Source organism: Dryobates pubescens, chromosome 10 (genome assembly GCF_014839835.1).
Source record: "Dryobates pubescens isolate bDryPub1 chromosome 10, bDryPub1.pri, whole genome shotgun sequence".
NCBI lineage: Eukaryota > Metazoa > Chordata > Aves > Piciformes > Picidae > Dryobates > Dryobates pubescens.
The window spans coordinates 23,930,558-23,957,918 of NC_071621.1; the positions used below are offsets into that span (position 1 = coordinate 23,930,558).

Consider the following 27,361-nt stretch of genomic DNA (forward strand, 5'->3'; position numbering starts at 1 on the left):
GTGGAATAGGGCTTTTAAAAGATTTTGTTCTTCTAGGGCAGGGTCATCCTTTGAGCCTTTGATGTCTATTCTAAGGTAAACTAATTGCCATATTGTAGCTGCTGCTGAGATGAGTGGATAGATTCTTTTTTTCAGCTGAACTTGTGAGTTAATAAGCCCTATTTTTAGTGAAAATTATCAGGGAGTGAGAACCAAGATTATAGCAAAGTGAAAAACTTTTTAAATGCTTGTTTGAACTTCAACATGTTTATAAGATGTCCCTGGGGACCAGCGTTCGTTTCACAGAAGCCAAGACAAAGTAAACACAGTGTTATTGATTAAGATCATTTCAAAACACTTGGTATGTTTAGTTTTTTACTTTGAGTCATTCTTCTGCTGTGACTTTTGGTTCCTACGAAACACAGTTTATGTACTGTGCTTACTTGCAGGAGTCACAAATTGCATATCAAATTGTTCAAAAAGAGAATGCAAATTGTGCAGCACGAAGGCAACCCTCTCTGCCACAATTAAAACCAACAAAGATGCCTGACATCAAGTATTTAATTAAAAATGGCCCTTGTTTTTAGAGGGCTGAGCTTGAAGTCTGTTGCAGCCAAAACACTTGGTACCAAAATCAGTTCAGCCTCCCCGGACAGAAAGGTGTAACTGGGTGTTGTGAGGTGCTGACTTGTAGACTGTTTAGATTCCAGAGAAGTGGAATCCAGGCCAGCAAACAACACTGTCTGAAGGCACATGGCTCCGGTGGTTTGAGTTGGCTTGTTGCTGTGGTTCTCATCTGTGCAAAGGGTGTAAAGTTGCATTAGTGTTGGTTTGTAGCATTTATGTTTTCCTGCCACTATTTAGTGCCATTTACTGACAGTGGAGAGTGATTCAACGTTTTGCCTGATGAATCACTATGTTGCAAGGCAGGTTGACATACTGTTAATAATGAGAGAGAGAGCATTTGATCTGTTTGTTTGTGTCTTTGTCTCCAAGAACTTGATGAGTTTCTTCCCTGTTTACACACTGTCCTGACTTTCTGTAAATTTGATAGCCATGCTGTAACTCCTTCATACAGTGCATGTCTTTATAGCCTTTTATTTTATTGTGTTCTCACTGCAAACTCTTTCATCTGCATTCCTCCTCCATATAGCTACACTTCATTCTCGAAACGCTTGCATGGAGATGATGTAAGGAATCCCTTCTGGTCCTCCTTCCCATTCTCCCTCCCCTCTTCTTTCCATGCATTTGTTTGTTCTCATTCCTAATTGCTCCCAGATTTTCTGGGTGGTCCATCTGTGAACTAGATAATGGTAGAGTGCCTCTCCCTACTAGGAGCTGCTGTGCTGTGCTTGTGATGTGGCTTCCTGAGTGCTCTTCAGAGTTGTTCTGTCTTTTATCTCTCTTGTTTGTCCCCTGGCTCTTTCACACCTGCTGAAAATTGTGGTTTTGTCCAAAGGGAAGGAGAGGCAGGAAAGAGGTGGAGTGCCAACTTTCTGCAGTTAGTCTTTCTGATTCATGTTTTTTAAAAACTTTCTTGAAGCTGGTGGAAATGAGTTGAGACATGTGCTCAGCTCTCACCTCCTGCCCCCAGCCCCATTGCTCTTGGGTATTTCTAGCAATGTGATACCATGCAGCAAGGGAAAGTAACCCGAGTCTCCTCATTTCCATTAGGAAGTGGAGAGCTGTGGTTAAACTGCACAGGTCTGTCCACTTCCAAGTAACATTGCTAGCTCTTGGTTGGAAGTGTTCCTGAACACATACCCATTAAATGTTGGTTTGTTCAGGCAGCTGTGGAAGATAAGCTGGCTGTCATCACAGTCTATTTTCCTGGCCCACATAGCAGACACTATTTTTGTTCCATGTTTTTCACAAGCAAACAACAAACAAAATCACACCCAATTACAGATGCTTAGGGAGCTAATTGCTTTTATCGTTGCCTAGACCTTAGACAAAAAATGAGGTGCAAGATCTGAATGTTTAGGATGAATCTGCTAAACAAAAACCAACTCACCAAGCCCGGAGAGCAGTGAGTGCATCTAGGCTTGCACAACAGGATGCCAACAGTTTGCTGTGGCTCAGTTGAATTTCTGTAAAATGTGAGCAGTGTAGTACCTGGGTCCTCGCTGCACTTGAGGAAGGAGTGCCACAAGACCTGTATCCACTTGATACCTAAATACACGTAGCCTAAGGAGGTCCTCACCCTGCCCACCGTTCTTGCTAGACACAGCTTTTCCAGTTAATAAAAAATTGTCTGCACTAGTACTCATTACATCTTGGTGAATCTCAGCCCCTTTGAACAGTTTCTAAACATTGATTTGCTGTATTGATCTAAAAAAGCAGGTGCATGTTTTTGCCTTACTAAGGGCAGGGAGCAAACAGCAGGGTGAGTGGTAGCACAGGGAGTGTTTGGTTTGCACAGGGGAGAGTGTCAGCATTCCAAACACTACAGCTGGGTCTTAAAAACCTTGTAAATAATGTCAGAGTGATGCTCAGAGGTTGTATCACTTGTATTGTTTTGAGCTGTAAAAGGCTTGTATTCTCATTCATGACGTATCTGGACAGCTCAAAGCCTACTTCTTCTGCATGCTGGGATAATTACAAAATCAGACGATTCTAGGAACGGGGGATTTCATTGGAGGGGGCTTGGGGGCGGGGGGTTGGGGGGAAGTGAGGGGAGTGTCTGGAAAACTAGCAACTCCAGAAATAGCTTAAGAAGTAGAGGAGGGAGAGTGCAGTTAAGGGGCTGATGATAGATCTTATGCCATAGTTGCCAGACTACTTATGGAGGATGTGTACCTGCACTTGCCCTCCCCAGCCTGGCACCCAGTAGTGCTGGGCTGGACTTCAGCCCAGCTGTGATGTGAGCAAGCCTTGAGAAGGGAGAGGGGCTCCCTGGCACTCTGATGAAACAAAAGGCAGGATTTAACACTAAATTTACATGAATTTGGAGAGGTGAGAGGGGCAGCTTGCATGCCAAAGCAAACATGGACATATGGAGACACCTGCCCAGCAGACCTAATTATGTTAACATGCAAGATTTACACAAAGAAAACAAACAGTTTTTCTATGGGTTTGCATTCAAAAGTGGCATTGAGTTCAGCTGCAGAGGTTTTTGTGTCTTTAAGTAAGTTTACAACTAAATCTTGGCTCATAACTGGCCAAATCTTCAAGTCCTCATTCACTTTTCACTCCATCTAACTTCTCATTGAAGTCAGCAGGAGTTCAGGTGGAGTAAAGCCTGATTAGGGACCAACGCAAACTTTACTTTGGAATGTCACTTCATTGCTCCACTGGCCAGAGAGCAAGCAAAGCTGTGCAGCACCCTCTTTGCAACAGTAGATTTCCTGTTTCAGAGGGTTTCTCTGTCTTAGAATTGCCAGAGAGCCCCCTTTGAGAGTAGTTTTTTTGGTTGTTTCTTGTTCTGTTTTGAATCGGTTAGTGACCAGCATTAGATTATTTGATACTGAAAAACAGTGTAGCTTTCATGATTTGCATACTCTACAAGAAGCTGAAAGGCCTGTCTGGGGCATTGCAGAAAAGTGCCTGCATCACTGAAGTATTAGCAAAATGTCTTCAAATTATTTGGAAATCTGGGAGGCGGTGTTTTTCCTTTAACGAAGGTGAAGAGAAGCAACTACAGAGCTAGTGAAGTACAGCTGCAAGTGACAAGGAAGCATTCCAGTGTGCTTTCGCCCAACGTTTTTTGATATGCCTTTTTACTCTTGCTGCTTTTAGACAGCCACTCATGATAGCTGGCCACCTCTTTCTTCCATTTCTATTCCATAAAACAAACACTGGTTCATGGTGTACCTAAAACACCAGTTCCCCACAGTCTCTCCTCTGTCTGCCTTCAACGAGGAGACCTGCTGGTGGAGATTTTCTTTCATTTAAGTGCTTCTCACAAAATTGAACTCTGTTGCTTTAGTGCAACATGCATGACCAGCTCTCACCCTGAGAGCGAGACGTCTTATTTATCTTAGCCTCAGTTTTATTTGTCAGATGAGGGCAGATACCTATCTCATTTCAATAGCTGTGTGACCCAACGGGTAATCAGTGAGCTGACGCAGGTATCCGTGGAGACTTGTCCACTCCACAGATCCCTGGGGAGGTGCAAGAGGAGAACGTGGGAAACTGTACTAAAGCTTTTGGTTGTGCAAGAGCCAAGAGTGGCAGAGCCTGCAGCCTCATGCCAGCAGAAGCAGAAATGGTAAAACAGACTTCACTTTTCTCTTGACAAACTCATGAATGATCTGAGGATGTGATCACGTAATTCCCAAGGAAAAGGCAAGCTTTTTCATTAACATCAAGAGGAAGGAGGCTTGGGCTCATTATATTTCAAAGCACTTTGTCTCTTTACTGATGCATTTCAAATTACATCTACTTGAATAGGGAGACCGTGCCAGTAAGGCCTCTTCACATCAGCAGGTACAATGAATCTTACTTGAAACAAACTGAGTCTTGTGTTTTCAACTGGTTAAGCAGCATTGGATATATGGAGCCAAATTCTCGTTTCATCCATGTGTTGACTTCAGCGTATTTACTCAGGATACGCATGACTGTGATCTGAATCCGGCCCATCCAGTGCAGCTGAGCGTAAAATGAGGTTGAAGAGGGGGGAGCTGTATTTGGATTTTGAGGTTTCAATGTTTTTATCAATTTTTCCAGATGTTCTTCGCACGGTTTCTGGGAAGCAAAGCTGAGATTTCTCCCCCAGCATACACAACAAAGTGACTGGCGTATTTACGATTTTCCCTTGCAGCTTTCCCAGTAAAAAGATATTAGACTCCTTTTACTAGCAGAAAGCACATAAAATTATATCAGTGGGGTTTTTTAAAATTCTTTGATTCCATATGGTAAACATTCGTGGATGGTAGGTAGAAAATGCATCATTTTGTTTTATTTTACAGTGAGTCTTTTCTCTCTCCCCCCTGTCCCATATCAGTACAGAATCATCATATTATTTCATTTTAATAGGTACTGTTAATTCCTAGTAGTTCTGTCCCATGTGTGGGAGGCTCTTGAAAGTGCTGGGTTTGATTCTGCTCAGAGTTGAATAGTGGGGAGGCTGTGGGGCAGAAGTGGGAAGGAGCAGAGGACAGAGAAGATTTTGGAAGTTGGCCAAAGGGATGAGGGGGCGAGTTATGCTCCCACTGGCACTGGGGACCCAAGTGCCCAGCTGCTAGCACAAACCAGTTGGAGCTGACATCGCCTGTATCAAGTGCAATTAATTATTTGACATCCTGACTGTGCTTATCATGTAACCTTGAGGGAGATCCAGTGCACAAATAGGGTTAAAACCTGGTGACCTGGAGAAGGATTTAGAGCTGTGATCAAATCTGCCAGCAGAGTCGAAGTTGACAGAGGTGCAGTATCGGCACAAAGGCCAAAATAAAGTTGTAAATTGGAAGCAAAGATTAGAAAGAACAGGACATAAGATGATGCAAGTTAAAACTGATTAAGGGGCCGATCTCTCTGGTGCCTAATCCCGAGTTACTGGGTTGGGCACTGAGGATCTCCACAGGGGAGAGAAGAAGAAATCTTCCCTCCAGGCTGCACAGCAGGAGAACTGTTCCAAAACAACTATTCCAGCCTAATGGCTTCAGCAGTCAGCCTCCGCTGGCTAACCCAGTCTCAGAAGAGAGGCAGGACAGCCTGCATTCACACCTCTGATCTGTGGCAAAGAATGGAAGTACTAAGTTACATGAGGCAAGGACAAAAAAAAAACCCAGAAAGTTGTGCTAGGTATTAAATTTTTAGTGGAAAATTGTGAAATCCTGAAATAGTTAGAGAAAAGCTATTTGGTTTTTTGCAGATCAACCAAATCCAGACGCTTCCAAAGTTCACCAGTTTTTGCCTTGAGCTGTTCAACTTTTTTTTTTCTTTCTAAGGATAAGGAAGGAAAAAAAAAAAAGGGAGAGAAGTTTTGAGTCTTTGAACACAGAAATCTTTTTTTTAACTTTACTCAAAGTCTTCAAGTGTACTTTTGTAAAGCCAGAATGTTCAGATAACGTAAAAAATACAACAACAAAACAAACCACCCAAAACCCTAAACCTGCCACCTTTACATAGAGACCAAGCATGAAAAACTTCAACCTTCAAGGTGACTACTTCAGAAAAAATGAGTGAGTGGGAAAAGAATGTTATAATTGCAGCTGTATTGCCACCTTATCTGGAGAAGATACAACCAAGCAGCCACTAGACTAAGTGCAAAGTGAGGCACTTACGGACAAGAAGTAAACAGCACTGATACCAAAAGGATAGCTGAAAAGCAGCAAGCCACTTAGCTTTTTTTCTGCTTCTCAGACATTGAGTCAGTTCCCACATTTTGTAACAGCCAAAGCCAGAAATGGGCTTTGCTTTTGTGTTAAGCTGGCTTTGGGATAGCTGATAATTATTTGTGTGTCCCCCCCCCCCAGTGTAATGAAATGCATAAACAGATGCTTAATATTTGCATTGCTTATAAGAAATGGAAGGCAGTCTAAGCAGAGAGAGATCTGCTTTATTGCTTTCTTGGGATTGTTGCTTTTCAGAGAGGCACATGATGTTTACTGTCTGCTTTTTTAGATTTATTTTTTTAAAGGTGCTTGGTTTTCTATTCAAAGTAGTAGTTTTGGAAAGAAATTTAGGAAATACCACCCTCAAAAATGAAGGCTAGAATGGATTTGCCATGTGATTTGTGGAATCAAAGGAACCAATTTGGCTTTTCTGCCTTAGGACATTTTGATGACAAAATGTAAATTATCCTTGCTTGTCACTGGAAGGAAAAGCTTTGTCCTGCTCTTAGCCATACAGCTTTAAGGACCAGCCTGAAGAGTTTGTGGGCTTAGAGTGGAGAATTTGGTCCTAGGACTCTATGTACAGTCTGGGTGCTGCACACAGGGCTGGCTGAAGCTCACAACATGCCTTGTCCTCCATCTACTGTTGCAGGGTGATTTTGACTCTAGCACAAGGGGATGTGGCAACAGGGGTAGACTTGCATACACCTTACATAGGGATTACTGCTATGCGCTGGTCACAGGCTCTTTTTCATGTTGGGGGTCTGCATTTGAATTTCCAAGATGTAATAGGAAAGGAGGACTGCTGTTTCAGTGATGTAGCATGCTGCTGGGCCAGATCACAAGCTGTAATAACAGTGTTTCTCCAGAGCTTAAGAGTTTGCCAGACTATTCCTTACCAGCCATGGCCATATTGGCTCACCTTTGCTCTCTCTCTTCAGTTGGATCAGCTCAGCTTTCTGTTGGTTTGTGTAATGAACAAGCTGAGGGAAGTGGGATGGTATAGGGAGCACTGTCAGCTTCTCTGACTGATGGATAAGAGCAGAAACTGGTTTAGCCATCAGTCACCACAAAGGACTTCCACAGAGCTGCTGCTGAAGTTGTGTGACACTCAATATGTTCATATGCAGGCAGGATAAATGACTTAGTCATCTGTGAGTTGGGCTCAAGCCTGCACACTGCAGGTCTGGAGAGATCACCACTATAAGCATGCTTTAAGTATGTTCCAAGTCACTTTTGGTGGGCCACATATCCAGATGCATTTGTTGTTTAACAAACATTTGATAATGGATAATGTCAAATGAAATTCTTAAAAAGGGAAAGTTCCTTAAGTAGTTGCCTCCTCCTTACAGAAAGAGAGCTGCTTCTCTGTGGCTATGACAAGTATTTGGGTAGTTGCTGGGAGATGTTATACCATGGCACAGCATAAGGCCTTCAGCTTCCTTGGAGAGCTGGCTGTTGCTGAACCTTCAGCAAGCACTTGAGCTCCCTAAAGCCTGACTATCTTGATGCAGGAGGCATCTCCCATAGGTAAATTCTTGTGTATCTCGGCCTGCAAGTGGCACAGGCACACTTCTGTCTTCATTTCCTTGTGGTTTGTGCCTGGTGACCCTTTGATCTTCTAGCCATGGTCTGGGGTTTTGTTGATGGCTTATGGAATATTTAAAGAAAATTGCAGAAGGAGCATGGATTTGGATGTCTTTTTTTACCCCCCAGCTGAATCCTGAGTGATTAAGGAACCGTGTGTGTAGACGCTGACTCTGCAAAGAAAATGCTGATTTTTGTTTTACTGTTTATATGCCTCAGACACTTCCTCGTGAAATGCTCTAGAGATTTCCTTTGATTACACTGCAGCTTCATTATCAGTAATGCCTGTTTGCCTTTTAAATTGAAAAGACCTCCTATTCTGACCTCATAGTAAAACATTCCTGCAATCCAAAGCTAGATAACCAAAAATAACATCTCCCTTTACGGACCAAGGGAGAAAAACCAGCAGAAGCCTACAGTTGATACTTAGCTGTTCTGTAGGAGGGTAATTCCTATCAGGGATGTCTCTGAAGCCTAAGCAGTGGAGGTGTATTTGCTTACTCAGCCAGTCAGTCCTTCCACAGCCCTGGATTGTCCTGGGTGTTTGAACATAGAGTTTTGCTGAACCCTCTGCATTAGTGTCTCTTGCATATGAGATGATTTACATGCTTTGCTTTTCAGTTCTTGGTCTGCAGGAATGTTGGTTTTATGTTCTTCTTATGCCAAGCCTGCCTTTATTGTCATTTCTCTGCCCACTACATAACAATTCTGTTGTGTGAATTCTTGTAATGCACTTGTGTCTAAACTGAAAGAGAACGAGTTAAACCATAGACAAAACAACAAACTTTCATGTAAGTTACTGTTTGGAATGCATAGAAGGAATGAAGTATTATGTTTTGATTCTAAAGTTTAAAAAGGGAGAAAAGAGTATCAATGGTCTTCTCAACATCTAATCTACAGCTGAGGCTGACAAGGGCAGAAACTTCCTGATCCTTTACCTTGTGTTTAGCTACACTGGATATTTTGTAAAAAAACTTCTTTTCCTCTCCCAAACTGTTTTTCACAGTGTGAGGACAGACATTTCTTTGATCAGGAGGGGAATACAGAGGCCAGTCAGGGCTTCTCAGGCAACAACAGGTTAAACAACAGTGGAAAGGAGGCTGAACAAGGATTTGGTTGCTGCTCCATTTGAAAACGTGTAGGAGTAGTAGGGAGGCTGTGGAGTTAAGGGCAGAATTTCAGCATAAGTTTTGGAGGGTTTTGTATTTTAAACCAAGCTGCAGAATGTGTATCTGTTGCTAAATGCTGCAGCAGCAGCAAAGGGTAAAAAATATGGTGGCAATGCACCTGCAGGCAGTAGGGCAAGGGGATTCATAGCTATTCAGATGTCAGGAAAAGCAACTGCATGCTTGCTTGTTCTGTGGGCTTACCCACAGGTGGATGGATGTACCTTACTTGCCCTCTCTCTGGGCTTAGCCATGGGTATCTTGCACTGAAGGGCCATGCCTGGGCCATGGGGTCTTTGTTTTTAAGGCAGAGGGACAGCAGCTTCGATACATACTTATGCATTTTCTTTGTACAGCTCTGGTAAGGGCTCACCAGCAGTTGATTAGGTGGTGTTGGATGATAGGTTGGACGTGATGATCTTGAAGGTCTCTTCCAACCTGGTTTATTCTATTCTATTCTCAGTTCCTCCTTTGAGGAAGTGGAAAAGCAGAAACAAGACCAAGTAATGTAATCTGTGTGCATCTGACTCAATTCAGAATAATGCAGAGGGCAGCAAGTTAAAAGCAATGGCAAATAAATGGCTTTGCCCATTTGTTGTGCCTGTGCGTTCTGTCTCCTCTAGTAAATCATCACAAAACACAAGCTTATTTCTTAAGGGTTCAGTACTGGTAAGGGAAGGGTGGTCTTGGATTATTTAATTTTCTCTAACTGGGCTCTGTGTGTGTTTTCTCAGGGAAGATCCAATTTTAAGAGACACCTGCATCCACTTTAACCTCCCCTTCTTCGTAAGCCCTGCTTTTGCCACTAGCCAATTAGTGGACTCTGGAGGACATTCTGGGTCAAGCTATACCAAGCATCTCAAATCCTCATTAATGCTAATTAGCACTCAGTAGGTTAATTGGTGCTGAAGCTCATCTTTTTTTAATTACTTGAGCAAATGAGCCAGTGGGACCTTGTGGTCAGCTTTGAATTATTCTGTTTGTTTTGATGCAACTCATTTGAATGTGTAAAGCCAGATGTTTGTTGCCTAGATTTAAGGTCTGTTTCCTTTTGTGAGGGATGAGAAGAGAACACAGAAAAGATAAGATGAAAATTCTCTGTTGACACCTTAGAGCAATTCAGATATGAAAACAGAAGAGTCATTTTACTCCTGGAATGGAAAATATTGTTAGGGAATAACATGTTGCCTTTAGTTTACCTTTTGATTTGTCATTCACTTAATGAATTTACATGATGTTGTTGGTGCAGACATCCAGGCAAACAGAAATCATCTTGACCCACTTAGGAAGCCATTGCAAAGGTATTTCTGGCCAAAGGTATTCTTCATTACTGATAGCAACTGAATCTCCTTTTAGATTACTTGAGTGATGTCTGGGTTTAATGTTGTTGTTTTCTATAGTAGCCCTCAGAATTGGGACATTTTTAATGGGTTTTGTTCTGGTGTACTATTTGTTTTGTGTAGTTCAAAGCATTTCATCTGTGTCCTTTGTCCTTTATATAATTACAGATAGATGGTGTCACTCCCTTACCCCTTCCAAGGTCACTAACTAACCAACTTAACCATACTTCAGTGTCACTTTCCAGATCACTGACTCCCATAAACATGTCTGTGTTTCTGATTTCTTCCATTCTGACACCATTTTGGGGATCTTGGATCTGAACACAACTACACCAAATATTCAGAATATGATCTCTTATCCTTTTGCCTCAATGCATCTTAAGATGCATCCTTAGACTCCATGGGAGGGTTTAGACACTGGCTCTGAGTCACTGGAAAGCAGAATTAACACTTAAAATCACAGCTAAGACTTGGGATTGATTTACAAGTAATATTTCTGTGAGCAGTGTCTAATGTGGTGCCTGCAAGTCTGACCTCATAATTTGCATGATTTGCCTCTAAGAGTGAGAGAAACTGAGAAGCCTTCACTTTATCTGTTGGTAGCAGACTGAAACCTTTTTCTGAAAGCAGAGACTCTTGGTATCAGTACAAATGTGGTAGCTAAGAAGCCCACTTACCTTCTCTTTCCTTTCAGGGCTTGTATTGGGAGATCTAATATCTGTTAAAAAATCACTCATCCATTTTAGAAGAGCTGTGTTGCATTTACCTTTATTAAGAGTTCATTTTGGAGTACTTAACTAGTCTTGACTTGAGGTTTACTTAAACATCCCTTGTACTTAAACTGCAAATGCTCTGATTCTTTTATGAGGTTTTTCTTTCTCTGCATAGATACAATCCAATGTAACTTTCCAAATAGGAAAGTCAGGTGTGGGTTCGGTTTTATAGCTAGCAATATCTAAGTCAGTCTAGCTCTGGCTTCTTTAAAGCTGTAATGTGTCACTGCTGTTCAGAAGTCCCAGGACAGCACACTTTCTTCCAGTATCCTACACATTGGCCCCAGCAACCCCATGCAGCGCTACCGGCTGGGGACAGAGTGGCTGGAGAGCAGCCTAGCAGAGAGGGACCTGGGGGTACTGGTTGATGGTAGACTGAACATGAGCCAGTAGTGTGCCCAGGTGGCCAAAAAGGCCAATGGCGTCTTGGCCTGGATCAGGAATAGTGTGGCCAGAAGGAGCAGGGAAGTCATTCTGCCCCTGTACTCAGCACTGCTTAGGCCACACCTTGATTACTTCTATTTACCTTCTTAGTTCAGTGAAATTTGGGTGAACTTAGACTACTACAACTACCTGAAGGGAGGCTGTAGCCAGGTGAGGGTTGGTCTCTTCTCCCAGGCAACCACCAACAGAACAAGAGGACACAGTCTTAAGCTGTGCCAGGGGAGGTTTAGGCTGGATGTTAGGAAGAAGTTCTTCATAGAAAGTGTGATTGCCCATTGGAATGGGCTGCCCAGGGAGGAGGTGTTTAGGAAGAGACTGGATGGGGCGCTTGTTGCCGTGGTTTAGTTGAATAGATAGTGTTGGGTGAGGGGTTGGACTCGGTGATCTCAAAGGTCTTTTCCAACCTGGTCTATTCTATTGCACATAGAATCCTCAGGAGCTAACCATTACTGGCCTCTAGCAGATACCATTCTGCACTTCGTCTGGTGCTGTGTGGTAAACGGGAAGATTGAAGAGACTGTGCTGGAATTTTGTGGCAGGTGTTGCTTAATTGTCCCTTAGGACAAATATGTTTGATTGGTTTATCATTCCCTTTTTAAGCCATCTGTCTAAACCCACCTCTAGTTCTCCTGCTGAAACCAGAAAACCTCTCCCTGTATGTTCTCCAGCTGCGGAAGATGAGAAATTAAAGAGTGTTTTGCTACACTTACCAGTCAGTGGATTTAGTTACCCAGCAATTCTCCAAAATCAGTGGGAGGCTGCACAATAGAGCATCACAGTTTGCATATGCACTGGTAATGATTGATTCTGTGGGCTGTCAACTTTAAAAGCCTGCTAATGGTTTGAGAAATGTCACATTTTCCTTCATGCTTGCCATCCCCTTACCTGGTGATTCTTTGTAGTACGTACTTCCTGTTATGCTGCCTGTTTTGAGCAGTTGGAGGTTTCTTTATGTGCTTGATTTTTCTTACAAGGAGGTTTGGGTTGTGGTTTTTTTAACCTGTTGGATCATCAAAGATTCTTAGAAGCTTCTGTGCTGTAACTCTGGGTTTAGTGGAAACTCAAAGTTCTTCCTTGAACACATGCAGATCTCATGGTCCAATAGCTCTTAAGACTGACACTCCCAGTTGGAATCTATAGTTTTGCTTATAAATCTGTTATCAAGATCTCTTTTATATTGAAGGAATACTACTGACTGCAGGCAGGGAAAACAACCTGCCCTGTCTATTGCAGGTGAGATTCTATGTTGCCAAGTGAACTGTATAACAGAATCATAGAATCCTTTAAGATCATCAAGGCCAACCATGAAGGGGCAGAAGAGACCAAGTGCGTGAAACTTTGACAGCTTGTAAAGTTCTTTAAGCAAATATCCATAGTCTGTACACTTTCTAGTTCAGGTGTCTGAGTTTAGAGACCACAGGGGAAACTAGGAGGAATCCTTCTTTTTTTTATGGATGTCTCATGCACTGAACAGAGGACCGTGAGCCTGGATACCACCCTAATGGACTATTAAGTGGAATATAAGCCTGCATGACTGGGTTACATATTATAGGCATCTTGGAGACTCTTTGGTTACTTTCTGTTTGAAGTTAACAAACTGCTTCAGTGAAAGGGACTTGTTTGTTTAAAACTGTTGTAAACTTGTTGACAGCAGCAGCTGTGCTTGCTGGGATTTCTATTCCGTATACCAAGTGTAGGTGAATTTGTAATGTAATCCAAGACGAGTATCAGCGTTGGCATTCAGATATGTGACCATGTTTGCAGCACAACCAGTGGAGTTACTGCTGGCAATGACCACATGAAAGAATGAGCAGACTGTGGAAATGGAAACAGTGTAAATGTGGTTCATGTCAGTTGGATAAACACACTGCAAGGGGCTGCTGCACTGGCTCCATCTCAGTGTTAGGTGCGAGGGTGAGATGGGCAAAAACCCTAACTCAGTCACAGAGGAACTTTGAACTAAAGCAGGCTTAATACCTTTTTCAAAATAACCTAACAGTTATTTGAGGGTTCAATGTAATTCTATTTGGACACCTAGGTTATTTTTAAGTCCATTGAACTTTGTGAGACTCATATACCTGATACGGTGCTTGGAAAGGTCAGGATCTCAGGCATTGTTTGTTAATTCTGGGCATACAGTGCTTGATGAAATGAGTTGTGTTTTTAGTAAAAATCAGAGTGGAGAATCTAATGATCTGTGTACCTATGTTAACCCTACTGTAAGCATGCTGTATTTTCTGCCTCAGCTTTTCATTTTCACTTTCTGTAAGTTCAGTAATAATTTTTCAGGCCTTTGACAGGAAATGGTGTAAACCAAAGGGGTTTTGAATTAAAAACTGGATAGTAAGTTTCCTTTCCAGTAGGGGAGGTGAAAATGAGTGTTCTTTAGAAGACCGAATTAACTATGGGTTCCACCTTTGATTGCTTCAGACCAGTTTGCAGGTGTGACAGAAGCCTTTTACCATGTGCTGAGCCAAATGCTTTGCTCCTCCTCTCTAAGGCAGTTTGTAGGTGCTATGATTTATGTGCATAATGCTAAGGAGAGATCTCCTGTTTTAGTGTTCCATACCACTTGATGTCAGACTTCTGGTACGTTTTGTAATGATTTATAGATATTGGTCATACAGAAATCACAGTGATGATATTAGTAGGATAGTAGAGGTTGATTAACTAAATGTAAACTCATACAAAGGGGTGGGGTCACCATCGCTGGGGGTGTTCAGGAGGAGACTTGACAAGATGCTTGGTTGCATGGTTTAGTTGATTAGGTGGTGTTGGATGATAGGTTGCACACGATGATCCTGAAGGTCTCTTCCAACCTGGTCTGTACTATTCTAAAGTGGCCTTTGAAAACAGAATCATGGAATTGTCAGGGTTGGAAGGGACCTCAAGGATCATCTAGTTCCAACACCTCTGCTGTGAGCAGGGACACCTCACACTAGATCAGGTTGCTCAAAGGCACATCCAGCCTGGCCTAAAAAACTTCCCAGGATGGGGCTTCCACTACCTCCCTGGGCAACCTGTTCCAGTGTCTCACCACACTCAGGGTGAAGAACTTCTTCCTAACATCCAATCTGAATCTACCCACTTCTATTTTTGCTCCGTTCCCCTTAGTCCTATCACTATCTGACATCCTAAAGCATCCCTCACCAGCTTTCTTGTAGGCCCCATTCAGATGCTGGAAGGCCACAATAAGGTCTCCTCAGAGCCTTCTCCTCTTCCATTATAGAATAGAATAGAATAGAATAGACTGGGTTGGAAGAGACCTTCAAGATCATCATGTCCAACCCCTCAACCAATCCAACCCACCTAAACAACTAACCCATGGCACCAAGCACCCCATCAAGTCTCCTCCTGAACACCTCCAATGATGGCGATTCCACCACCTCCCCAGACAGCCCATTCCAACGGGCAATCACTCTCATTATTATTAGAGTTATTATTATCATTATTAGAGAGTTCTCTTGGAAATGTGCAGTTTAAAGAAAGCGAAAAACAGGGTTTGTGCTACAACCATCTTAAATACTGACAAAGTCAAAGCTGCCCAGCGCTTCAAATACGTTTGACTTTTACCTTGCAATTGCCTGGTCACTCACTGGTGTTTTTATTGTCTTTCTCCCCCTCAGCGTGAACGAACGTGATCATCTGTTAAAAAGGCTTGGCAGGAAAACTCCTCCGAGCCTTTTCCGGGCTCATTCTGTCCAGCAGAGCGTGTCACGTAAGTAGCGGATCGTGTGTGCAAGCGTTTCGCTGCAGCCAGTCCCAGATGAGTGCAGCACAGGCTGATTATTTTTTAATTAAATAGTAGGTAGAGGTCATCTAGTGCAGAGGCTGAGCTGCCAAGCAAGACACAGACATTTGGAAGTGGAATTAGTGTACGTGGCCTTAGGCAAGTGGAGCTGAAATGTGGATAATTCCCTGGGATCCAATCAATAGGCCCCAATGATAAAATCCCAATATGCAGGTCCTCTAAATGTAAAACCCTGATAGACTCAAGAACGCTGTGAAATCACAAACACTGCAGAATTGAATGAATGTTGTGATAGAGCCTACCTTAAATAGTAATGGTTTCTTTATGAAAAGTCAATTTAGCTATGGTTAGCTGGTACAGCAATATTTTCAGGGGTGTCACTTAGGGGTTCTGTGTGTTTCTGATGAGAAAAGACATGGCATGCAGAGCTTCCTCTCTCCTCTCCCTCTTTGTCCTCCGCTGGGAGATGCAGTGTCACATCTTGCTACTGCTGCTATTTGGTATAAATTGCATTTTGTGTTAGTGTAGAGGCCATTCATTTAGTCAGCTTTCTAGAAGAACATGTGACATACCTGGGTCTGCTGAGCTTGATGATTTTTTTTGGTGCCAGTGTTAGAAAGGCTTCCACTGTGTTAAAAATCATCTAACATCTCTGTAAAGTGGATACACTGAGGGACCATGCTGTCTCAAGGGACCAGGGAGTCCAGTCAACTCCTTCTGGTGGTAAATTGCAGTCTCCCTTCAGATTAAACTGGTGATCAAAAGATGCTGATCTTAGTAGAAAAAACAGCCCCTCAGCATGCAGTATTCCTGAGCAGAGGGCAATGAGTGGGCACTCAGGATCTGTATTTTGTATTTTGCCATTGCAGTGAGAAGTAAAACCTCAGACTGCTTAGGAATCCCAGGCCAGTAAAATCACTTTGCTGGCTGTGTCATCTTCTGTATCAGAACTGTTTAGGCTATGGAGGCAGGAATGGTATTTGAGATCCCAGATGCCTGAGACACTCCTCTTTTCCACAGGGAATTTGACTAGAAGGGGAGGAATGCTGATGGATGTATAGTCTTTGGCCTTCGTAGAGCCATTACAAGGCCATCACTGTCAAGGGATGTAGGGTCTGCAGTGACCAATCCCATTGCTCCTGGAAAAGAGGCTGGCGCTCAGAGCAGACCTTTGGACCATGCATTCCTGTCAGGATTTAATCCTGCGTGTCAAGGAGCTGGGCATGCTGATGGCAGCGCAGCTTTGGGCATGAAAACACACTTTGAGAGGATTCCAGAATCAGTGATTGGCAGAAGAAATCTGTACATGCATAAATTAATCACTGTCAAAGCACTCTGCTATAGAGACTTATCACTGTGCAGAAGGGGAAGATACACCAGTGGGGCCTGGTCAGACTTGATGTATGTTTTTAGTCTGCTAAAACACATCATCCAGTTGTTAGTAGAGTAGCTATTGGGAAAGAAAAAAAAAGAGATACCACAATAAATGCTAATTTGGATAACCAGCTTCCCTATCAATGCAAATGATTAAGTGCTAAATGAGTCAAGACAGGTTACAAAGAGCCATCTGCTTTTCACGTGAACGTACATTTTGATTGTGAAACTGTTAGGATTGGAAGACACTTTTTATGGCATATCCATGACTCTCAAACTTCTGCCATCTCTTGTCAAGCGTTGTTTTCCTGTGTTGCATAGCTGCTATATGTGCAAGGCCATGTGAAATCCAGGGAACATATGTGCTGTTTTCACAACCCTAAATTGTACAACTGTTTACTAAATGCCTGAACTCTTCAAAGCAGAGAGCTGATGAATAGGGCAGTAGCCTTGACATGCTGGGCCAGTATCTTAAATCACACTACAAGCACTCTGTTTGAAGTCTTGAACTGTTCGCGTGCTTCCACCCAGCTCCAAGTTCCTAGCCTGTGAAGGCCACTTCTTCCTAAAACTGCTTGTGTGACTTCATCTCAGAATCTGATGCTTGCATAAGAAGCAGGGAAATTATTTGTTTAATTAGAAATGGCAAAGGTTTAAGCAAATCAATTGCCTTGGTCCCAACAAGGAAGGGAACTAGGATTTGATTTCCTAGCACCTATGGTAAAGATGTAGTGCTGTTTTGAGAGTCATGTTATGTTGGACAACAGCTGTTTGCAAATTTTTGGAGAAGAAAAAAAATTGCCTAAATAGCTTTGTGTCCAATCACTTGGAAAGGAGGAAAATCCCGTGGAGAGTTTCAGGGCCACTACTAGTAGTCTACAGTGGGGAAAAAAAGGTTGACAGAAGTAAATCTCTGCAGAGCCCTGTATCAGAAGGCAGACTCTCACTCTTACATGTTTCTTCAGCTCTCTTTTGGTGAGCCAACTTCTCTACAAAAGCATTAGCACAGCACAAGACCTTCAGGCTGGCTGCAGTGCTCTCATTCAGCACCATGTTCTAGCAGATACAGCCCCCAAAATGTGGAGTAGAGTAACACTGCCGGTGCCCTGTCAGTGCCATACAGGAGTGTCAGCCAGGATTAATCTTTCAAAGATGTCTTGCCAGTAAAAACAAGATGCTCAGGAGCCTGCCTTGGAGAGTAGCCCCTGTCCATCTGGAAGGGTATGCTCTTAAAGTGGGTAAGACCTTCATGGCTCTTTTTCTTTCTCTGCCTTTATTTTTTATCTTCCTGAATCATCACCTGTAGAACTGTCAAGCATGAAGGAAATCTTGTCTAGTAACTGTACTGTCAAAGATCACATGGTTCCTTCCTACCAGTATAACTTCTGGGAGGCCTAAAGAAAAACAAAATAGGAAAGTTCCTGTTGGATGAGATTGTCACAAAACTGTAGTGGAAGAGTTTTTATGGTTGTCAAGACTATCATAAACCATTTCAGTGGAATGTAGTAGTAAGCAGTGACCATGCTGGCTTCTGGGCTTGGTGAAGGTGCCTGGAGGAATCAGGGGATTGCTCATTGCCATCTGCTTTGTAAAGCCTCGTAGGAGTGAGCAGGAAGTGCCACCAGGCTCCTCTCAGATGTATCTTTGGACCTTTCCCATTAGTGTGCTGTAGGGTTCAATCTCAAGGGAAGGAGCAATAATAATTGCTAAAAGTTTTCCCTCTCAGAGAGTTTGCTAGCATGGAGGTTTTCACCAGGTGAGCTTTCTTCAAGTCTCCATCCATGTTCATGTCTTTTTTCCTGCTGTGACTTTGTGAAAGTAGCATCTCCATTAGACAAGCTCTCTAGACACAAAAAGTGGTTCCTGACCTTACCTTTCTTCCTGCGTAACTGACCTATATCAGCTGTGCTCCCAGACTCTCACCAGCAGGATGTGAAAGGTGATGCTCTCTGCTTGCTTAGGTACCCTCAGACCTATCTGTCTTTAAGGAAAGTCCCATACCATCCCTCTAGTGCAGTTTCCCTCCTGTAGTTCAGAATACCTCCTGCCAGTGTGTGTCATTTGTCTCAACATGGTCTTAAAAAGAGCTGAATCCTGCTCTCCTTAAGCACTGCTCCAGCAGGATTCCCCCTAAAGTGCCAGAATGAGGATTACTGCACTTGGCTCAGGCTTCCTATGCTAGCAAAGAAAATCTCTCTTCATTTGACAGAATATGGTGATTGCATAGAGTAAATCTGAACACAGAGCCTATGGTGTGCACCTTATTAATCAGTGGAGAAAAAGCACCTGTCATCTGAGGGCCCTTTCACAGTGTGGGGGCTGGCAAATAATAAATAACAGTAATGTGTTCATGCTGAGCACTCTAATCCCACCATTTATTCTCCACTAGCAGACACCACCTTCCTCTTACTTCTGCTGGTGTGTTTAGATTTGGCAAACAACGGGGCAGCTACTTGAGATGGTTTTTAAACTCTGTTTCTTCCTATCTTGCTTGGGGTTTTAAATGTAATATGCATTCTGTATTTTTGCTCCAAGGTACATACTTGTTGACCGTTGAGTGGGGTTGCAATCTTTTAAAATCAACTTAAGAAATAGGAATAAACAGCGTCGAATTGATGCTGTGACATCTGGGTCTGTTTTCTATGTGCAAGGAGGTTAACATCTGGGACAAAAGAGATGGGACCATTTGTTAGGAATTCCTCTTGGATCCTTCAGAAAACACAGGGATAGTTTATCAGCAGAAAAATGAATTATTTCTATAACCATTAGTCAAAATGTTCAACACTTAGAGCAGCTCTCACTTTCCCAGGATAAGTGGATGGGGGTTGCTGGAGAAGTCAAAGCTGAGGGAGCATTTAGAGTTTACTTGGTACATGTGAGCCCCAAGATCACGGCAGAACTCCTTAAGAACGGTGCAAAACCAGACATTTGGCCTGAGAAAGTATTTGGCTGCCCAAGAGATATCCTAACAGTGTTTTTTTATGTTAGGGAGAATATTGGTATTCAAGAAGCAGCATTTCCTATTTTATTTCTTCTTTAAATCCTCCCAAATCCTAAAACACAGCGGATTTGCAACTGGCCTTTTTTTTTTGAAAGGCAAAGGACATGATGTAAAATGCATCTCATACAGTGGGCTGTAGTATCAGTGCATGTATGAAACAGTGACATCCTGCAGAAGGTAAGCTTTCTGACAGGCACCCAGTGAGAACTGCCTTCTTAGCCCAAACCCCCGGACAGCCAGTTCACAGGAGAGTGCAAGGAGTAGGTGGCCTCTAAAATAAATCCCTGAAGTGACTAAAAGTGCACTCAGTACTTCCATGAGCAGATTGTCTAGAATAAAAAACCCCACCACTCTGGACTGTTTCTAGTCCTGGTCTTGGAGGCTGTTGAATGTGAGTGGGCAGTTATTTGCACAGTGTTGTGTTCAAGACACACTCATGGTTTCTCTGATCTGGCGTTGCATAGATCTGGGCAGTCATTGCAGTGAACAGAAAGAGTGTGCTAAATTAGAAACCTAATGGCAGACAAGATTCTGATCTACTAACACAATATCAAAGCTTAAAAAAAACCAACACAGAGCAGGATGCTTTTAAAATTCAGTAGGTTACCTGATAATGCCTGGTACAGGTGAAACCTTAGATTTGATGAGAATGTGAATCCCCACTTAACAACTGAGCCCCACTGACAGATATTCAAAAGTGCACCTTTCCCCCATGAACAGAAAGCTCCTGAACACAATGGTCCTGCCTTCTGCAATGGCCATGAGTGGCTTGTGCCCAGAAAGACCCAAAGAAACATGCTTCTTCCTTGGGTTGTTGCAGGACAGCTGAACAATGAGAGCCTTGTTCCCAGGGCAGGCTCATAGGTATGGTTTTAAAACTGGAGTTGGGGGAAAAGTTCAAACTTCCAGGAAAGTTCTCTAGTAACAGGCAGATGGAAACTTTCATTGTTTTTGGATGGGATCTGAAAGTAGTGGAAACGTAGACCCGCTTGGGGAGTGCTCATGGGACTCAAGCATTCAGTGTTCCGACTCCACAAGGCAAAGTCAGCTGCCTGAGCAGCTTGAAGCTCAATTTTAATTGTACTGTTAATAAATGAAATACATAATAAATGTAATAAATATGTAATATGATCTCATCTTCCTGTACAGAGATCAACAGGAAAAGTTTTAAATAAACTGCCAAATGTTGAGCTTCAACTAAGAAGGGCAGTGTGCAAGTATGAGGGTTACAACCTTTCCCAGGATACATGCACAAAACCCTCACTGCTGGTGTTTCAGGATGGGTCGAGAACATGAGGGTGTAAGGGTACCATTGCTTGTCTGTCTTAGCCTCAAATTTTTTTGCCATGCTAAGGTTTTTTTCTACCAGTGTGAGCGTTGAGTGTACTTCCTTGATAGCCTTTTGTATGGGTTTGCAGAGTGCTTGGGCTGCCTGGATGTTTATAGGTCTGTGCTTTCACTGTAAGTAAGCAGGTCATGGGAAGATGCCTGTGTTTAACAGGCTCCACACACTTGTGTGGTCAGTGCTAGACCTGCAGGAATTGTGACAGCTGAAGTTCTGGGCCCCTCAGTTTAGGAAGGATGTTGACTTGCTGGAACGAGTCCAGAGAAGAGCAACAAAGTTGGTGAGGGGTTTGGAACATAAGCCCTACGAGGAGAGAGGCTGAGGGAGCTGGGGTTGCTTAGCCTGGAGAAGAGGAGACTCAGGGGTGACCTTATTACTCTCTACAACTACCTGAAGGGAGGTTGTAGACAGTCGGATGTTGGTCTCTTCTCCCAGGCAAGCAGTACCAGAACAAGAGGACACAGTCTCAGGCTGCGCCAGGGGAGATTCAGGCTGGATGTTAGAAAAAAGTTCTATACAGAAAGAGTGATTGCACATTGGAATGGGCTGCCTGGGGAGGTGGTGGAGTCGCCATCACTGGAGGTTTTTAGGAGAAGACTTGACAGGGTACTTGGTGCTGTGGGTTAGTTGCTTGGGCGGTGTTGGATTGGTTGATGGGTTGGACGCGATGATCTTGAAGGTCTCTTCCAACCTGGTTTATTCTATGTATTCTATTCTATGTATTCTACTGAGCTGAATGATCTTACTGAATAAGTAAGTGTAGGAAAGCCATCTTGATGCAGACCAGATTATGGGACATGGGTTTCAGTCTTCCAGGGCTTCAGCTTGTGATCTTCGACCAAGCTGACTTTCCGTTGAGCATGTAACCAGAAAAGCTGGCAGTATGCTGCCCTTTAGTGAGGAACAAGCCTACTGGAGGTATTTTTTTAATTGTAAATCTGACCTTTTTCAAATGAAAGCATGTTTTTGTAAATCATACTTCCTTTGCAGTTACCCACCATCCACATACTTTCGTCCAAAAGACTGTCTGCATTTTGTGAATGTGCTCTGTGAACTTTGAGCTAGAGGCAGGTAAAACCAACCTGTACTTCTGTAGCTGTATGTATATTGGCATAGAATTGGTCAGGGAAAATAAAATGAGATGCTGGGATAATCAACATTTCCATTTGTCAGTAAATGGAGGGGATTTAAAGATTTCCTACCATGCTTGTGATCCTGATCAGTTAGCCTGCTGATAGTGTGCTGCATGCCTTTTGCCTTAGGAGTTCACATGTATGGCAAAGCCCCTCTGGCTTCAAAGGCGGCATTTACCTTCATTCTGTGAGAGAGGAGACCACCATGCACATTAAATAACGGTCATCCCTAGTGTTGTGTGGCTCTCTTCCCAGCAGCTTACAGCTGTGTAGGATTTGCTAGCCACCCTCTCTGGGCAGGCATCTGCCAGAAGAAAAGATGTGCCCATGCTTGAGCATCTGTCCCAACATGTTTGTCATGGTGAACGTTTAACAAGCTCCACTCTGGGGATACAGTTCATTTCTAGCCTTCTGGGCCTCTCCTGGCTATCAGCGTTGGTCACCTGCTCCAAAGCAGGATGCATTCAGGCCCACAGGGAACAAACTCAGTCTGCAGCACCAAGCTGCTTTGTGGCTCATGTCACTCCTGCTCTAGGAGAACCCCTTGTGCCTTTCTGTGGTAAGGTCCCTTGTGTTGTGTTCAGCCTTATCTCACCTCAGCACCTGATCTGGGGGGCATATATCTTGAGCCTGTTAAAGGAAGGCTTCTTAAAGACACTTGCTAGGTCTCTGGTTAGTAACTGGGACATCATCCTGGTACTGTCTCTTTCAGCCTAGTATGAATCTGGAGCAGGATTCCAGAATTCACAAGCTCTTGTTTCCAGAGCCACTCAGGGAAGATGGAGAATTGCCCATGGAGAGTTAGCTGTGAGAGAGTAGAAGACCCTTCTTGTTCTTGGGTTCTCCCAGGCAATATTCACATCTGTCAGCTCTTCCTTGCCTTCTTACTATAAAGCATTATCTTGTTCTGTATAACCTGTGACTTTTCTATTGCTCCATTTTTGCAGCTATGCTAACCTGCCCTTCTCCTTTTTCTGATTACTCATTTACACCTGAAAATGACCTTTCTTTGCTGTCACAAACTGTTGTCCTTTGCTATAGTTTTCCATTCAGAATTTTCTGCAGGGTCATGTCTGTTTTAAACAGTTTGGTGTTTCACCCTGTCAGCTTTTGTGACTGTTTTACAAGAAACATGGTGTTTTGCAGATGATGGTGTCAGATATGTTGCTTGCCTTGTTCACAATAGTTAAATCAGTCATACAGGTCCTTAATCTGTGCAATTTCTAGGGAGAACAAAGGGTTGTGCTAACTAGCAGGATTAACTTCTGTGAAACAGAGACCTCCAGAATATGCTTCAGTTTGCTCTAAGATACAGGTTGCTGGCCAAGAGAATCAAGAATGTATCAGTTTAATTTGTCAGATGCCACCTGGAAACTTGTAAAAAAAATCCTGAATGGAGTTCAGAGGGAGATGTGACTCAGAGCTGTGATCTAGATGTTTCCATGTTCCTCCAGAGAAACTACTGATATCAAGCAGACTATAGAGGATTGGTGCCACAATGCAAATCTTTACCTGTCTGTTAAGTCTTTAAAAAGAAGCTCTGCTACTATGGGAGTACACATGGTGTCCAAATCAATCTGTGGTTTATTAGACACATTAACTCATGGAAATGTTGACTGTGTACACTGGCCTGGCCTGGGGAGTAGTAAGATAGAGCTGGCAGCAGGGTGTTAGGAACAAGTTCTTTACCATGAAGGTAGTGGAACCCTGGAACAGGTTGCCTGGGAAGATGGTTGGGGCCCCATCCCTGGAGATACTCAAGGTGAGGCTCAACAGGGCAGCCTGATCTAGTTGAGGATGCCCCTGTGCAGTGCAGAGGGGGTCGGACTAGATGACCCTCAGAGGTGCCTTCCACCCCAGACCATTCTATGATCCTTCCTGTGCCACATGGTTAATGTGGTGAACATCAGCAGCACAGTACAGAAATGGAGATTGTTACAGTCTCAGTCATGTGGCTTCCATGATGCCTAAAACTGTTCTTGAAACCAAGCCCTGCCCTTGAGCGGGACTCTGCTGATTTACCTCTTTCTGCTTTGCTTTCACAGATGGGTATGCATTTTCCCAAGAAGAACACGGTGTCGTTTCCCAGTCGCAAGTTGTTCGATCCTACGATACAACCAAAAGGAGAGCAGAAATAGAATAGATGGCCCTTCACTTGATGGGTGGTGGGAATAATGGGATTTGGATCAATGCATCCACTGTTAACACATTCTTGACAAGGGTTGGCAGCAGCAGCCAAAACACCAGAGAACTCATTTCTGTGGCCTTAGCCAACAAGTTTCTGTATCCTCCCTGCAAATCTCGAGCAGAAGTTGCGTGGGGGGGGGGAATCATTGTTCGAATTCAGTCGCAAAGCTCTGCATAAAGTTTTGTTTATGTTGTTATGAAGCATTTGACTGTGCTATGTGAGGTGTGAAATTAAAAGCAATGTTTTACCACTATTTAAAACATCAGCATAAGGTTGTTCTGGGAGAAAAGTAGAAAATTTATGTTCCATGAGAAATCAGCCTTTGCTTAATTGGAGCAGGGTGCTGAGATTTCCTGTTTGGTTACGCACAGGCCCAGTGCACATGGCTGCATGCAGACTTTATTCCCTCTAATATTCACTGTTTACTAATTGGGCTGAAATTTTAACAGACAATTTGGGATAAAATTTTTGATTGCAACACAGTTTGCAGCTAAAAATGCTTATTTGCCTTCTTATGACACAAGAATAAAACAAGGTAGTAATGAATTACTTAGAATATTTCTTGCCCTCTTACAGCATTTATTAGGGCTATATCTTAGCTTTCTAAAACCCAGTTAATAGGTTACTCACAAAGTCAGGATGTAGAAGTCAAAAGAGCTCAGCAGGGCAGCTGCTGTGAGTGCATGGCATTGTGCACAACAATGAACTCAAATAGGTGCCTCCTGGTAACTTTCATGATGTATGTATTTGGACATGCGTTTCAAATGTAACCCAGAGTTTCCCCTCCATGATCCCATTCCCACTTTAACAATAGAGCAGACAGAGAGAACTTAATAGGTACAAGCTTGTCAGGCATTGAGAAGGATGTGCATCCATGCAGGAGGCTGTTACTATAACCCCGAAGAAACATTCTGCTGACCAGGAAAGACAGGCTTGCAAAGGAACGTTAGGAGGGGTTTCCACCCGTCTGTGCATACACATGTACACACACAGAGAGCTGGGCATTGTTAAGAGACCTGCTGGGTGGTTGCTCAGCCAAAGCAGTCCCTCTTCTAGATCTGATCCATCAGCAGGCTTCCCAACACACTCAAACTCCTGAGCCCTGGAAAGAATGCTGGCTCCATGGCCTTGCCGTGCCAGTGGGACAGGCATGCTGCTGCATAGATCGGAGTTGTGAAGAAAAAAAATGCCAAAACCGGGGCATAAGTTAAGGCTGAAAGAGCTCTTAGAAAACTTATGCTGTCCTCCAGACAAGTTCTAATAATTTGAGTCGCCAAGCCACGTTTCTGAATGGCGTAGAGTAAATACTGCTGTGTTTTATCCAGGTTTCGTGGTTAATGTATGTGCTACAGCTGTGCATTTCAAAAGTCGGCGTTGTTTTTTGCACTATTGACTGTCCTCCAGGACTTTTCACTGATTTAAATATATCTGAAAGCAATTTGAATATGAATATTTATGTTTAGCAAGGAAAAGGAAAACGCCGGCCTGACCCCCCTGGCTTAGCATTCCTGAAGGGTTGTGAGTAAATGCTGGCGCTCAAGGGTCGTGGTTCAGTTCCCAGTGTCACCTCAGAGGCTCCGATTCCCGTTCCACGTTAAAAGCAGGTTTATGCTCTGCAGCACCAAGCTCTTCAATTAGGCTGATGGCACAGAGGAAAAAGTCATCACCTTCTTTCTGCAGTGCTAATGAGACAATTATGCAATAAGGAAAACGTGCAAATAATGTTGCCATAGGCATGAATGTCCAGGGGCCAGGGGTGGGTGGACACATTTTCGGGGAGGTGAATTTTATTTGAAGGCACGAATAGTAGTGCAGAGAAGAAATAAAAGGAGGGTAAGCCTGATCCCGGGAGATTTCGAGTGCTAATGTTGATCTAACCTGTCAAACACTCCTTTGTTTAGAAACAATCTATTTAGGAAATGTGTGGTGTAAGCCTGTCTTCAAAAGTGCTAAACGTTTCTTTCTTTTGTAACAACACAAGGAAAATTAACTTTTCACTGAGACAAAGAGAGATCAGCTTAGTATTTGCACTCCAAGCCACACACTAAACATTGGTATGTAAACAAGGGGGAGGCTTTTCATGAGGATGCAGGGAGAAAACTTTCTAAAAACCTCTGGCTAATAAAGAAGGTGAAGTAAATGTGTTGAACAGAGCCTGGAAAAGATTCTGGAGTCTTTTCTCAACCTAATGCAACAAAGTTTTACAAAACAGAATGAGAGATCGTGGGGAGGAGAAACTGTCATGTAATGTGATTTATTTTATTAGTGCAGGCGACAGGCTCTATCATTTTGACCTCTCTGTAAATTGAGGTCAGTGTGTCACAAACACAAACCCTCTGTAGAGGGAGTAGTGGCTTAGACTGAGGTGCGTGTGTTGATGTCAGCTCAATGGGAATTACACATGGGGTTTGTCACAGGCCTATACAGTATGTGACACTGGGGCTCATGGGTCAGGCTTTATCATCACTGTAAGGTCTTTATCTCTAGCAGAGTTAATCCTGTAGAGCCCACCTAGGTCAAGACCTGGCATTCTTCTTGTTCTTTGGAGTCATTACGGGAATTAATGTATTGTAATATGCTGTAGCCTGACTGACTGTTGGAGTTGCTTGTCTTGGTGAACAGTGATGAGATGAGGTGTGTTAGCAAGAGGAGAATGGCAGCTGCCCTGCATCAACAGAATTCCTTGTTCACTAATGCAAACACACGTAGCAGTAACAGCAACCTTTAAGAGCACTGTGTGCAAGTGTTATCAACTAGACAAGGTATCAGAGCAGCAGGGATGGGGGATTTCTGCTTGGCTGTCCAGTCTTAACTACCTAGGGTTTATCAGAAAAGGATTTCCTGGGCGGCTCTCTGTGCTGAGCAATGTTGGCAGGGGTGAGGATTTTGAGTGTTCAGAAGGAAGTGGCAATTTTCCTGCATCAGACCTGTATCTAGTTGTTTCTTTTTGAACCGCCATAACCACCACTTGCAGAGAAGCTGCTGCTCCTTTAACAATTGCC

At 43.2% G+C, this 27,361-nt stretch overlaps 1 protein-coding gene across 1 annotated transcript in view; it reads left to right on the forward strand.

The window, feature by feature from the left end:
* ATP8A2 (ATPase phospholipid transporting 8A2) overlaps positions 1 to 26,985 on the forward strand; it is a 336,577-nt gene extending 309,592 nt beyond the window's left edge. Inside the window, exons 36-37 of the mRNA XM_054164622.1 lie at positions 15,194 to 15,285; positions 24,217 to 26,985. Of these exons, the coding sequence (XP_054020597.1) occupies positions 15,194 to 15,285; positions 24,217 to 24,314 (190 nt within the window). The 3' untranslated portion in view covers positions 24,315 to 26,985. The remainder of the gene's footprint in view (positions 1 to 15,193; positions 15,286 to 24,216) is intronic.
* Positions 26,986 to 27,361: the final 376 nt, after the last annotated feature.